The following is a 13,710-nucleotide window of genomic DNA, read 5'->3' as shown; positions in this document are numbered from 1 at the left end:
GGCTGAGGGCGAGCAGAGAGGCTGCCAGACGACAGCGGTGGAGAGCTTTCTCCCTCGTGGCAGGCGTTGTTGCCGGCTCACACATCTTGACTGACGTCATGGCAGGATAATTGGGGAGGAATGAGACACACCTGGAATCAAATTAACACAATCAACATGAGGAAGAAACTGGGTCACAGGAGCAAAAACACACACAGAATAGTCCATAATCCTGACAGCCTTTTTTTAAAGAAAATGAATACTATTCAGCAAAGGTACATTCAATTTTTCAAAACCCACAATAAAAGCATTCACAGAAGATTATTATTTCTGTTATTTTGAACTTTGTATTCATTCAAGAATCCTGAAAATAACAATAATAATTGTTTCCACAAATCTGAAGCAGCACAACTGTTTTCAACATTGATAGTAATAAGACATTTTTCTTGAGCACAAAATCAACATGATTTCTGAAGGATCATGTGACACTGAAGACTGGAGTAATGGCTGCAGCCATTTGGGAGAATGTGACCTTACATACCATTGTCAGGGTTCATTTTTTCAAAACAGTTAAGTAACATGCATAGGGCCTGTTATAAAATAATTTCGATATCTACTGGGATAGTAACAAACAACAAAGAGTTAACAAATTACCCGTTAACATTGCTCTCTCTACTTGAGAGAGCCTGGACACTGAACAGAGGATTCAGCTGAATGTAAGCAGATCTACAATGGCTTCAGTCTCAGTCTTTGAGACCTTGCACAGACATAATCTGTCTCCCGCGACCTAGACCATTTACTACACACATTTAAATACAATTAATTTCAACGTTTTTTGACCAAAGCACAAAATGCTCAGTTCCTAGTAAAAGTTATACCAAGAACTAAGTCTGCACAAATTTCATGGAATCAGGACATTCATAGAGCAGAGGAACTGGCTCAAAACACCCACAGTTGAGAAGCTTAGCCTTTGGAGAAAGCTCAGAATCCCGGGAGATTAATTGGTAATCATGCTTATCTCATTAACTGCATTTATTGTTTTTGGAAAGAGCAGTGTGGCCTTTCTTTGATAGCTGAAACATAATAACGAATAAATGGGACACATTGTCACACACCACATAACATTGGGTCCTGTGATTAACAAAGCAGCGCTTGGTTCATAATTGATGAGAACTTTGTTCCTAAACAATGCAAATGGTCCCTGCAAGTAAACACTGTAAGTATGAGTGTCACTTGTGTAATAAACAGAGAAAAGTACGCTCAGCCTCCCAGCTGCAGCAATTTCGGAAAAGCATTAATCATTAAAAAAAAAAAAGTTTTACAAACATTTCTGCTGTTCATTGTGTCTTTTTTCAGTTTCATCTATTGTGCAAACTTTCATACATCAGCTTTTTCTTTCTCAACCACTGAATGATTGTGAAGTAAGTAGCTGGGATTTGTTCATTTTGAAAGTATCCTCATTGTTTTCATCCTTGATACAAGCAATTTTACCAGACCGTGATGTAAAACTAAAGGCTGTTAGGGACAATGTGTTCAACACCAACTTCCTGATTCAAAAGGCAATACATCAACACAAGAAAAGATTTAATCTTCTTCTTGGTCTCCGAGCCATGGTCTCGCAGTTACTGCTTTCACACGATGAGATTTGGTGCTCACATTGGTGATGCAAGTTCAAGTCTGCGACAAGTTTACATCATTTGCCAAATCCTGTTCCCTTCAGAATATACTGAGAAAGAGTCGAGATTAATAACGCTGGTGGTGTCCTGAGGCAAAAGTTCAGCCAAACCTGAAAGGGAAAATTACTTAAAAAAATAATAATAATAGGGGAAAAGAAACTCAAGATATTTCACACACAACTAAACCTCTATCTGCAGGTCAGGGTGGGGATGTTGTTTAGGACACAAAACTCAAAAAGGGAACAACTATGTTAAAGGGGAATCACGCATCATTTTTTCTTTTACACAAAGTAGGAAAATACTTACTGTGATGACGTGAAATTTCTGCAGTAACCAAATCCTGAAATGTTAATGTGAATTGTTAATGACATTTTCTATTCTTTTATCAATTATGAAGCACTACTTCCAAGATTTATTGGTTACAAACCCATTTGCAGTGACTGTACGGTCTGACACGCTGAGATGTGGTGCTCATATAGGCAATACAAGTTCAAGTCTCCCCATTCAAATCCCATTGTTTACTGCTCTCATTTACTGCCACTGTTAGTTAACATAGCAAAAAGGCCTAAATTAAACAAGACATTGGACCCAATGTCCTAGAGTTGAGAAATTTGGCCCAGAGGAAAGAAAAGCAACGAAAATTCTGAGAAAGAGTTAAGATTAATAATGCTAGTGGTGTCCTGAGTCAAGAGTTCAGCCAAATCCGAAAAGGAAAATTACTCAAAAAAGGGAAAAGAACCTCACAAATGTTTCACACACACAAGTCAACTCTTGGGTGGCGGTCAGGTTTTTAGGACACAGGGCAGGAGATTGTGCCACTCAAAAAGGGAACGATAACACACTGCTAACATAAATAAACACTGTAGACCCATCCAGTGTTACCTCACAGTTGGTCTCATTCACCATACATGGACTGTTCACAGGATTTTCCATTGTAACACTTCATGTTCTCAGCAGTACTTGTATGTAGAACTGATGATTACAAAATAAAAAATTTGATTAAAATAAGCTGCTTAATTGAAAGCTTTGCATTTAAAAACCTTTGCAGGTGTGCCACAGGTTTTAAGGCCATAGTGTCATTTGCCAATTCCCCTCAGGACAGGAGAGCTGCACACTGTCTCAGTGCTGCTGATGTTAAAATCCAGCACAGGACGCCAGCATCAACACACTAAGTTCCTAACACTAAGCATACTTGGAGTGATGGAAAATGGTAACGCTTGTGCTGGCCAGACTCACTAGGCTAAAGAAGTAGATCCAAAACCATAACGGACTTCAAGGAACAGCCTCATACGTCTGTTTCTAAGTATCTCCTCTCCGCTGTTTGTTTTCTGCCACTTTAATCATAGGAAGATGAAGCAAAGTCCAGAATACTGAAAAAAACATTAAATACAAATACACTAGTATTTATTCACCCTCATGGCATTCAAAATCTGTATGACTTTCTTCTGTGGACCACAAAATAAGCTATTTTCAAGAATGTTGAAACCAAGCAGTTTTGGCACTTATTTTGTGTTCTGCAGAACAAAGAACGCCATTCAGGTGTGGAATGACATAAGGCTGAGTAAAGTTAAATGGTGTTCCTAGAATGCAAAATACTTGTGCGGCGATACAACAGAAACATTTTGCTACATGTATCACCTTATCCAAATTACATTGTTCCATAAATTCACATACATTTACAGAACAAGTAACCAGAAATACAATACAGTAACAAGAAAGACCATATATATATATATATATATATTTCCATGTATATATTTATATTAATATAATTGATATTATTAGCTTAACATATTTTTCCTAAAAATATACACATATACATAGTGAGTAAAGCTCACTATTTTAACAATTTTCTAAAATTCTTGACACAAAATAGGACAACATTGACCGAATAGTAATATTTGGTACAGGTAATTGCCATTAATTTTATTATTATTAAATATTATTTTAATGGTCAATTATTAATAATTATTCAAACTATAATTACATAATTAATATAATGCAACATTTTCTCTAAAAATTAGCTTTTGAAATTTTAAAAGAAATGTAAAACCAACCTGAAATGTTCATGCACAAAATGAAGAGGGGCTTATGACACCACAGGACACGCATGCCCATCCAAAACAGCAGTCTTTCATAGAATGAAATGTGGCAACTGGGCCTCAATACCATTAATTTCATCCATACAAATAAATAACGGACTGGCAACCGTAGCCCAATTGTAATGGTGTCTCACTATACATTCGCCCACTGGCTTACTAGAAATGAGGTCACAACCTTGATTTACATTTTTGGAGCAATTAAACCAGATCTAAATGATGCCATTCTTCTGGTTCACTTTCGAAGAATGACACCCGTTGTCTGATGCAAGCTTTCGCAACTTTGCATAAGCATGGGAATGTGATGTCAGTTCATGTGCAGTGACTGTAAAGCAGTTCCAGCCCGTCGAGACACAAAGATTGCGGCGTTTCAGGATGCTTATACGCCGCTTTTGTTTCACTCTGTTTGTAAGTGGAGGTCACCGGGTACAAATCCACATACATCAGTCCTCGACAACTTCTCTCATTCACTACTTGACAAAGGCCCACAAAAACATCATTAGTAGGCTATTTTTGCTCATCTGGTTTCCAAGAGAGATCTTCTTGTCAAAGAAAAAGCCCATGGAGATGAAGCTGCCCAGTGCACTAGTAAAAATGCCTGTCAAATCCCAGTGCGGTCTGTGCAACCATTTCCTGCTGGTGCAAAAGAACACACAAGTATGTAGACTTGTAACTTTAAATGTGTATCTGCACCCATTTTTCCATTCATCTTCCTTTCTCCAGCAGGTCCACAAAGATAAATGCAGTACTTGAGCGTTTTGCCAGTTACAGCAGGTGACAGTGTGCATTTGACAGTGTCCTGTATCACAGTTGCCTCCCATACTCTTTAAATATCATCTTTATTTCTGTATCTAATTAGAGCTTACCAAAAGCTTGTCCTTCTGGGCATTGGTAACACGTGCTGACTACCACGGAAATACTAAAACTACATTTCCTAGTATCAGCAAAAAATAACCAAAGGCATCTCTCTGAGTCATCTTAACATCGGCCTGTCACCACTAATTATGGGGACGTGTCCAGAAGGGTGGAGAGGGCATCACCCTGCTCGGTTGCAGGGATTCAGAATCCGATCAGAGAATAGTTAACATGCTCTTAAAGGCTCAGTGACAGAAGACATAAGATGTAGGTCTTAGACTGTTTACTATACTGTTTACTTTTAACATTGCATGAACTTAAAGGGATAGTTCACCCCAAAATGAAAGTTCTGTCAGTATTTATTCACACAGGGATCCTACTCTAAGCCAAATATCAAATTCCCTGACTTTCACGGACTAAAAAGCTGAATTCCCATGACTTATAATAAACAGAAAAACAGGCCGCTGTTGTGATCCCTCTCCCATGTTTGATAGCTCGATAGTAGTTTTAAAAATTTTACATTTAGCTTTTCTGTCATCTGCTTTTAACACCCAGTCTTTTAAGTGGTCATTTTGTAGCCAAAGCTCTTGAAATGTAAATTTTCTGGCATGTTTGCTTTCGTTAACAGGTACAGCCTGGTGACTGCATGTGTGACTTGCAAGTGATCGCTAGTTGACGAGTGGCAAGGGAATAAAATGGCGCTGAAAATAGCCTAACCATAACAATAGGCAAAACGCGTGAAACGCAATAAAAAAAAATGGTATAGAAAAATTAAATTTTGATAAATGGAGACTAAAATTTAAAGCAAGCAACAAACAAAAATCCCTGATATTCCATGACTTGGAAAAAAATATATAAAATTCCCTGACTTTCAATGTCTGGAATAGACCTTTTAAAATTCCATGGTAATTCCATGACCTGTGGGAACCCTGTTCACACCCGTGTCATTCCAAATCTGTATGACTTTCTTCTGTGGAGCACAAAAGAAGATATTTTCAAGAATGCCTGGCAGTGGCAACCAAACAGTTTTGGCACATCTTTTGTGTTCTGCAGAAGAAACACAAGTCTGAGTAAAGTTAGATGGTGTTCCTATTATGCATACTTGTGTGATAATACAAGTCACATTGTGTACCACCTAATCCAAATGACACTGGATTCATACGCATTTACAAAAATAACCAGAAAAGGCCCTCGTTTTGGGACTTCTTTTATTTATACATTGAACTGCATCAGATTTGGCTAAACCAAATATTTTTTGATTGCTGTTTGGTGAACATGAAGAAGAGAAATACCACATGCAGTGCTATAGTAATATGATGAAGTCAACAGTAATATTTCGGCACCAACATTGGTCAAAACAACTGCATATCTACAAACTGAATTTAAAAATTTTTTTTAAAAAAATAAAACCTTTGGGGGCGTCTGAAAGATTTATGCATTTTCCAGGAGTACTACCATGACCTGTGCAGCAGTAAGAGGATGAACTCAGTTTGCATCAGATTTGGCTAAACCAAATATTTTTTGATTGCTGTTTGGTGAACATGAAGAAGAGGAATACCACATGCAGTGCTATAGTAATATGATGAAGTCAACAGTAATATTTCGGCACCAACATTGGTCAAAACAACTGCATATCTACAAACTGAATTTAAAAAAAAATTTAAAAAAAATAAAACCTTTGGGGGCGTCTGAAAGATTTATGCATTTTCCAGGAGTACTACCATGACCTGTGCAGCAGTAAGAGGATGAACTCAGTTGAACCTCATTGTGCTCTTCTTTTGGCTGCAGTGAGATGGCTGCTAAGATCATTTGCATTCAGAAAGGTCACTAGAGTCCTAGCGATTTTCTGTCTTCTGAACTGCGAAAGGTCCAGAGCACTGCGGAACTAAAAGGCTGTGATTGTGTGCAGTAATTAAGCATTTTTAATGAAACCTGAATTTTAATGTTTTAGCACGTAGAAAGAGTGAGGATGGGGTCATATCAGGGACTGATCCAAAGCCTCCCCCCCCCAAAAAAAAACTATAAGTGTTGTTCATCAAAACAGAAATACAAAATGTACCGTGTGGGTGTTTAGAACATTACTAAGCCCTAAGACCATTTCTTATCCACTGCTTTAAAACACAGATAACCAGCCATTCAACTACATGTTAAAACTAAGTCAGGTATTTACAAAAGATTGACAAAGCTCTGTCAGTAAGTGGCTGGCACGGCATTAACGTGTTTAGGTATAGATTAGCTTTTGGCAGAGTACAGAGAGTAACACTGAGTTAATGCAAACACGGCATCATTAGCCCCGGAGGCCTACCGCAGGTTTTGGCAGACTCTAATCTTCCTGTCAACTACAACATCACATGCTTAAACATCTCAATACAATAGCACAATGCCCTAGACTAATTATGATTATAATGAATATCTTACGTCTGTGTCAGAAGGTACAGTAAATCCTTTTTGTTCAGCTGAATGCCTGTCTATAGTAAAATTCAAATTCAAATTCTGAAGGCGGTGATGTAGCCAAAATGACAAGTTCAAGGCAAACTGCATGCATTGATAAAAGGATTGGGCTATTGGCGCCATCTGGTGGTGGATAATGCAACTAACTGTTAATACTATTGTAGCTCTATAGCTTGAAATAGTGGCTGTTTTTGTCTTTTTTCTCTGAAAGACAGAATTAAAAAATACAAACACAGAAATACTTATATATATATATATTGTGTATATATTTATAGATTTCATTTAGATCACTTAAAACACAAACAATATGGTTACAATAGTACAATAGATTTAGCCGAGAGCCAGGTCTTTCTTAATATTAGATCCATTTGACCTTACTGATTCAGCTGTCAATCATAAAATATGATCTACTCCATAAATTATGTCTGCACTAATTTTAGCACTAATTTACAAATGGCAAGCACACAACTCTCATTTTAACAAACAGACACAGTGAAGAATCTATACACACAAAATAACTTTTTTTTTCATGTTAATTCCCAGCAATTCTCCTTTTTTAAGGATAATCCCATTGTTCCTTATTTGAGAAACACAAGCAAAACAATTACTCTGTAAATCAATCATAAATCCATTCTTATGTAACCGCGCAGTTCAATTGAATAACAATTTACACAATATGATTTACACAGAAAATCATTCTGCTTGCGTTTCAAAATAAGGCTCACACTCTAAATTACCAGTGATTCTCTAACACTCATCAGATGCGGATACTGGGAGATCAGGAGTTCAGGGAGTTTTTAAATCTGAAAATGTACATTAATTGAAAAAGTACGCAATGCATTAATAATAATAATAATAATAATAATGGAATGTATGTTTTCTTAGCCTACCACAGGAAAAGTATGACAATTAGATGTCTTGGGTTTTGCATCTCAAGTCAACTCTCCTGTTTTCCTGCAATTGCCTGCATCCTTCATTTGCAGTGGGCTGTGACTGGCTGCCAGGTGACATGGTTTCACAGTCATGACATCATGAAGAAGAAAAAAAACATTACTTTTCTAAAACTTTCCTTTAAAAAAATCCCAAGGGTGGAGGGGAATGCAATGGCATTGTTTTGTCTGTCAAACAAAAACGAATGATCCTTTACTCTAATAAAGACAATCACAATGAAAGGTAAGAGTGGCGTAGTGCAAGAAACAGAGAGGAGACAAAATCATCATTTTCAAACCTTAACATAACAGAGCACAGTTAATACATGCCATGTGGATCATTATTCAAGACTAATATGATGTACCATTAGAATATGGGGATGTAGTTGTCAATCTTAGCCCGATGCCTTTGGGCAATACACTCAGCAATCCACACAATGTTACGGCACTCTTGTTCCTTCAACTTGACGTAGGCATAGAACACACTGAAATGAAACTGATTCAGGAAGGCCAGCTTATTGAGTTTCACCTGCAAACACATTTCAAACAGAGGCATTTGCTAACATCATTGGATTATGATTTTCAGTGCAGTAACATTCACTCTCTTTCACATTGAACAAAAACCTTTGCTCACCTCATGTTCAAAAAAGCGATCCTCGAGGGTTTTGTCTCCTGGGTTGCTGCCAGCACCCTCAAAGAGAAGCTTGTATTCCTGAAGCAACATGAACTCAATTTTAGTCCTCAAATCATTTCGGTGGCCAAAACTACCAGAGACACACACTAAGTGAACTTCACATCAAAACAACTCTAAAGGAACAGTTCACCCAAAACGAACATTCTGTCATTCTGTCAACAATCATGTTGTCATGATGAAATGTTAGTTTCAAGTCATATACTTACAGGGTAGTATTCAGCCACAGCTTTGACCTGCTCGTAATCATCTGCACGGGCTAGCTGTGCAAGACCCTCTGGGTAGAGCTTGCCACAGTGAGGGAAGAGTTTAGCTCGGTCTTCTTTGGAGAGCTCCGTACCAAAGGAGTTAATGGTAATGATGAAAGCTCTTCTGTCTGCCTCAAACTGATACAAAAACAAATCTTTGCTTTAGTTCTTAAAACACTGAAATATGTCAAATGCAATTCTTTAAAAAAAAATCCTATTTCAGACTCAAGGTTCCTATACTTGATTTTACAGATGTTTACTCACCTCCAGAATTGGGCACATGGTATCTGCGGTTGTGCCACCCAGTGAAGAGCAGAACTTGTAGAAAGCTTCTAGATAAGCCTGGAGACACAGAGAGGAGATCAACCACAGATTTCTTAGTTAAAGGTCTTTAGAAATAATTGTTTATATAAAAGCTGATATAATAATAATAATAATAATAATAATAATAACTGTTGTAATATTGACATTGCGCTGGTAACATGCCTAGCACTTTGTAATCCTATATACCTTATTGCTATTTTGTTGTTGTTATTATTAATATTTTTTCATTATTATTTCTCATGTTCATCTTAGCATTTGTATCGACTATTCCTATTTAATGCAAATAACATCTTGGTATGTACAGATAAGCAAATATCCTACAGAAACTGATTTTCCAAAAACAAACATACACTGAAAAATATACAGAGTAGTAAAAAGTGGGATAACTAGCCCCAGACGCCCCCACCCACTCACACACATGCGCACACAGTCAAAATTAGATAGTCTGCTAAATGACTAAATAAATAAATAAGATTGAGACCCGCACAAAGACAAACCAGCAGGTTTCTGTGCTTATGCATACTTGTCATATCATATGAAAATTCCTAATGTTGATGTTTAAGATTTACATCCTAGTATATTCCATCACAAGGCTGACCTTGTAAAGAGTGTTGCGAATTATTTCAATGTTCATCTCATCCAAATCCTGCTCAGAGATGCAGTCCTGAAAGAAAGCAGCTGAAACAAACAGAAACAGCCATTAACTGGGATGTAGAAATAAGCACCTTGGTATTATTTAGAACAGGTTTTTGAGTCGTTTCACAAAATTTCTGAATGCTTAAAAAGTACTGACAAGACTCCCAACTCACCGACTTCCTTTGTCTACAAAACATGAAGTGAATGTGACTCGTGTGAATTTTTCATATCAGACTGTCTTACCAAGTGGTGTATCCACCAGGATGGCATTGTAGAGCTCTGCTGGAGTTTGGGCGATGTTAACGGCCTCCATCTGTTCAAAGCTGCCAAGCGGATGGCACTTGGGCACCAGCTCTGAAATGGCCCGCTGATGGAGAGTTCCAGTGATCAACAGGATGACATTGTCAATCATATAGCTGTATCTGAAAAAGCAGTAAGATGGAAAAGAGATTAATAATGGGTGCCGAGAGGTCAAAAGTCAAAAAAAGGCAGTGAAAGCAAACAAAAATATTATTGGCTATGGATATTCACTAAACACAATACATTTGTAAATTACAGGAGCTCAATATTATATGTGACGCCTCATGCAGTGTGAATTTGAAGCGTGGTTTGTTTATGTTCTTTGATGTTTAACTGCACTCACGTGATGAAATCCATGAAGCTGGCCAGAGGCTCATAAGACTGGTTCCTCATATGGCGGAACTCAACCACCATCTTTTCTTTCAGCTTGTCATCAATGACGGAGACAGTGAGGGGAGAGGCTTCATTGGCCAGGAAGCTTCCATAGTCAGTGCTCTGCAAGTGAAGCTTCAGGTCTGTGGGAAAAAACAAAACAAGAAAACTCTTTAATGGCAAAAAAAAAAAAGTAACTGATTTGATCTGTAAACCCAAAACCTCATTCTTCAGTGTTAAAGGGTTGCATTCTGGCAGCGATTTCTATATTCTATATCTCGGAACTGTTTTTACACAATTTCCAGTTCCCTAAAACAGAGACAAAAATTCCAAGTGAGTCACTTGCCATTGATTCTTAAAGGAAGAGACCAAATTAGCTATAATTTAATACATTTATAAAAAATATTGTTTTAATTTAAAATAATGCAAAAAATCTGGTAATTTTGAAAGGACTAATTTCATCGCAAAGTGTGAAATATTAAGATATAACGCAGCACAGGTTGAACAAATAAACAAAGGACATCTTAATCAGTAAGAAAGATCATAATCTTCAATAATTATTTATGAGATCTAAGATTTCAAATCTATGCAAAGAGGAATTAACAGCAAGTTAAACAGCATGGTTCGTGCCGGGTAAAGTATCAAAGAATCAAATGAATCAAAGTTTCTTCCTAAATTTTACAGAATACACAAAGTAGAAGGCAAACTCTATCCAATAAGAGTTTGGGCATAATTGCTTCTTTTCTAATTAAAGCAAATATGCGCTTCAAAATAATTAGAGCAAACTTGCCGCCAGAGGAAAATGACAGAAAGTCATACATTCTCCATACAGCAGTAGATGAGCTCAGGTTGAAGAAGAATCTGCCCAGCCTACAGAAGTGACGTCATGACACATCACATGACCAGCACCACCAACTACCTGTTTTTTTTTTAATGAAACCTGCATCTTTCATTTATATAAAGAACGTAAACATTTACGATTTATCTCGAACATTTGCATAAAACGCTCCTAATCTCTTACCCGACTGAACGTTTTTAAAAACGACGTTGAAATAGAAAGGTGATGCGCTGGTAACTCGTCAGTCAGTCAGGTTAAACAGAGGCCTTATAATAATAATAATAATAATAATAATAATAATAATAATAATACTGTACACTGTGCATAATTAACATGGAGCCGTGCTCTAAACATTCGCGTACAATCACATAAAATGAACACGTAAATAAACAAGTCAGAAAATAGCTGATACACTGAATGTGTTGCTGATAACATCAGTTAACGTGCATTTAAATACTAGCAGTGAGAAGTACGTTAACATAATATAATGATTACAGCCAGGGCTTCAGCTGTTAACTTAATATTGGGTCTGAGGAAAATGAGGAATATATAAGGGCGTGAAAACTGATCTTCACCTGCTAAAGGGAATTTAAATGCTGGCTAAAAAACAAGCTAACTGACATTAGCTGGGCTGTGCTATAGATATATGACGATTTATCAGCGAGTTACCACAACAATTATAAAATTAGGTTTTGCATCTTCGAAAGACGATAAATGTCAATAACGACAGGCAACGGTATGTAGAAATATCGCAAATAAAACCGGACAGCTAGCAGATCAGCTAACGTTAGCAGCCAACACACACTCCACTCACCTTCCAGAGTTTCACACTGAACGAGATTCAAATAATCCGCCTGAGATAAAATACCAGCCTTAAAACCTCTCACCAGCCCCTCCAGATAACCGTTATCCACATTAAAATATAATTCAGAGAAAGGCATTGTATGAAAATAACACTACCGGTGTACTAGCTTAAGAGAGAGAGAGATGTAGCCCAATGCAGTCTTGAGTGATAATGCTGTCTGATTCGTGAAGAATCGTTCTTCTGAGTCGGATCTTTTCAGTGAATTGTTTAAACAGGTTCACAGAACTGGTCTGATTGATTCAATGAGCCAGAATAGCTACAAAAAGGAATCCTGGATTGTTTACAGCTTTATTGTATGGCAGTTTAATCAATATACATACGAAGCACTTCATTTTAACAAATTCGTGTGTATTTTTTACCCGAACAATGTATGCATTTCAGTTTTGCTTATTGTAAATACACATTTTAATTTAAAAATGACTTTATTCTGAGCTGAATCCTAGCTGCTAAACTGGTACACTGCAATACAATAACACATAACGATAAACAATTAGCCTATTCATTTCATTTGGAAACAGAAATAATCATTATTGTAACGTTTTAGTTTTAGACTAGAGCCGCGATGACATAAAAGAACAGGGGCAAGTTCAAGCTCAAACCGGTGTGCACCGTTTTTGTCGGGGCTGAACCATAGACTGTGGCTGAACGCAGCCCTGATGATACGGTGGTGCAGGAAACATGAACACGTTTCTGGTGCGTTATGGGCTCATCTCTGCTTTCTGTTGCTGAGCAGCTTTTGAAAGCCCTTCAGAGAACTTACTCGGAGACAAACCAGATACCAGATGACCTACTAATAGCATTACGGTTTGTGTTTGGCCAATGTGCTCTTCAGGCGTTGGGCCTGGTGGACCAGCGCTCTGTCACATGTTTGTCATCACCTAGCGGTCGAAAGGCATTTCAGGTGTTAGGTGGATCAGGGCATCTGTACACGTGCTTCACGTCCTGTCACTACTGCCCATGCCCTGCCTTCTCCTTCTCTGTGCTCCGGAGAATCGAGAGTCTGATGTGTAAGCACCTCCTGGCTGCCTATCTGAGTCAGGCCATGGGTTTGTGCCAGCAGGAGCAGGTCTCAGATCAGAAGATGACCCATATTCTCTCAGGGAAAACTGGGGCCAGCACATAAATAACTGATCCTGGAGTAGAGTGAGACTCTGATAAGAATATTCAGATATTTAGAGTCATTATGGATTAGAATGGACTCGTCTTTTCAAAGTTGTTGTTGCACTTAAATTTTTTATTTTTTTTTAATGAGGGATGATCTGTCGTAGAATGTTAAAAATTGCTTTGAAAGTAAATAAACAAGCAGAGTTGGGACCCTCAAAAAAAAAGACAGAATCTTTCAAATGAACTGTTCAAAAGAACCGATTTGAGAAAATGAGTCGGAATTCCCATAGCTGAATGAGGGAAGTTGCGGATACCCGGAGACACACACACGCACACACACGAA

The 13,710-nt window shown here is 37.6% G+C and overlaps 2 protein-coding genes across 3 annotated transcripts; one reads left to right on the top strand and one right to left on the bottom strand.

Moving 5' to 3' along the window:
• Nucleotides 1-7,950: 7,950 nt before the first annotated feature.
• LOC107563463 (V-type proton ATPase subunit d 1) lies at nt 7,951-12,435 on the bottom strand. 2 transcript variants are annotated; one of them, XM_016248351.1, is made up of 9 exons: nt 12,213-12,435; nt 10,532-10,703; nt 10,132-10,310; nt 9,851-9,930; nt 9,193-9,270; nt 8,890-9,066; nt 8,624-8,701; nt 8,355-8,518; nt 7,951-8,057 (listed from the first exon to the last, which is right to left on the bottom strand). In XM_016248351.1, the coding sequence occupies exons 1-8, from the start codon at nt 12,337-12,339 to the stop codon at nt 8,357-8,359; spliced, it is 1,053 nt and encodes a 350-aa protein (XP_016103837.1). In that variant the 5' UTR covers nt 12,340-12,435; the 3' UTR covers nt 7,951-8,057; nt 8,355-8,356. The 2 variants fall into 2 exon arrangements, with proteins under 2 accessions (XP_016103837.1, XP_016103836.1); XM_016248350.1 differs by having other exon boundaries at nt 7,951-8,518.
• Nucleotides 12,436-12,928: 493 nt separating this feature from the next.
• Nucleotides 12,929-13,427, top strand: LOC107563497 (zinc finger SWIM domain-containing protein 7). The gene has a single exon (XM_016248387.1). It carries the CDS (start codon nt 12,964-12,966, stop codon nt 13,384-13,386), a length of 423 nt encoding a protein of 140 aa, XP_016103873.1. The 5' UTR covers nt 12,929-12,963; the 3' UTR covers nt 13,387-13,427.
• Nucleotides 13,428-13,710: the final 283 nt, after the last annotated feature.

Source organism: Sinocyclocheilus grahami, unplaced genomic scaffold, assembly GCF_001515645.1.
Source record: "Sinocyclocheilus grahami isolate Dianchi unplaced genomic scaffold, SAMN03320097.WGS_v1.1 scaffold876.1, whole genome shotgun sequence".
Taxonomy (NCBI): domain Eukaryota; kingdom Metazoa; phylum Chordata; class Actinopteri; order Cypriniformes; family Cyprinidae; genus Sinocyclocheilus; species Sinocyclocheilus grahami.
The sequence above is the reverse complement of the archived record's forward strand: the minus strand, read 5'-3'. Positions and strand labels throughout refer to the sequence as shown.

Bases quoted from the DNA above. Each gene is read 5' to 3' on its own strand.
- LOC107563497 (XM_016248387.1), top strand. From the start codon at position 12,964: ATGGGCTCATCTCTGCTTTCTGTTGCTGAGCAGCTTTTGAAAGCCCTT.
- LOC107563463 (XM_016248350.1), bottom strand. From the start codon at position 12,339: ATGCCTTTCTCTGAATTATATTTTAATGTGGATAACGGTTATCTGGAG. The intron at 10,311-10,531 runs GTGAGTGCAGTT...CTGCTTTTTCAG, and splicing joins AGCTTCATGGATTTCATCAC to ATACAGCTATATGATTGACA. The intron at 8,519-8,623 runs GTGAGCAAAGGT...ATGTGTTTGCAG, and splicing joins ATCGCTTTTTTGAACATGAG to GTGAAACTCAATAAGCTGGC.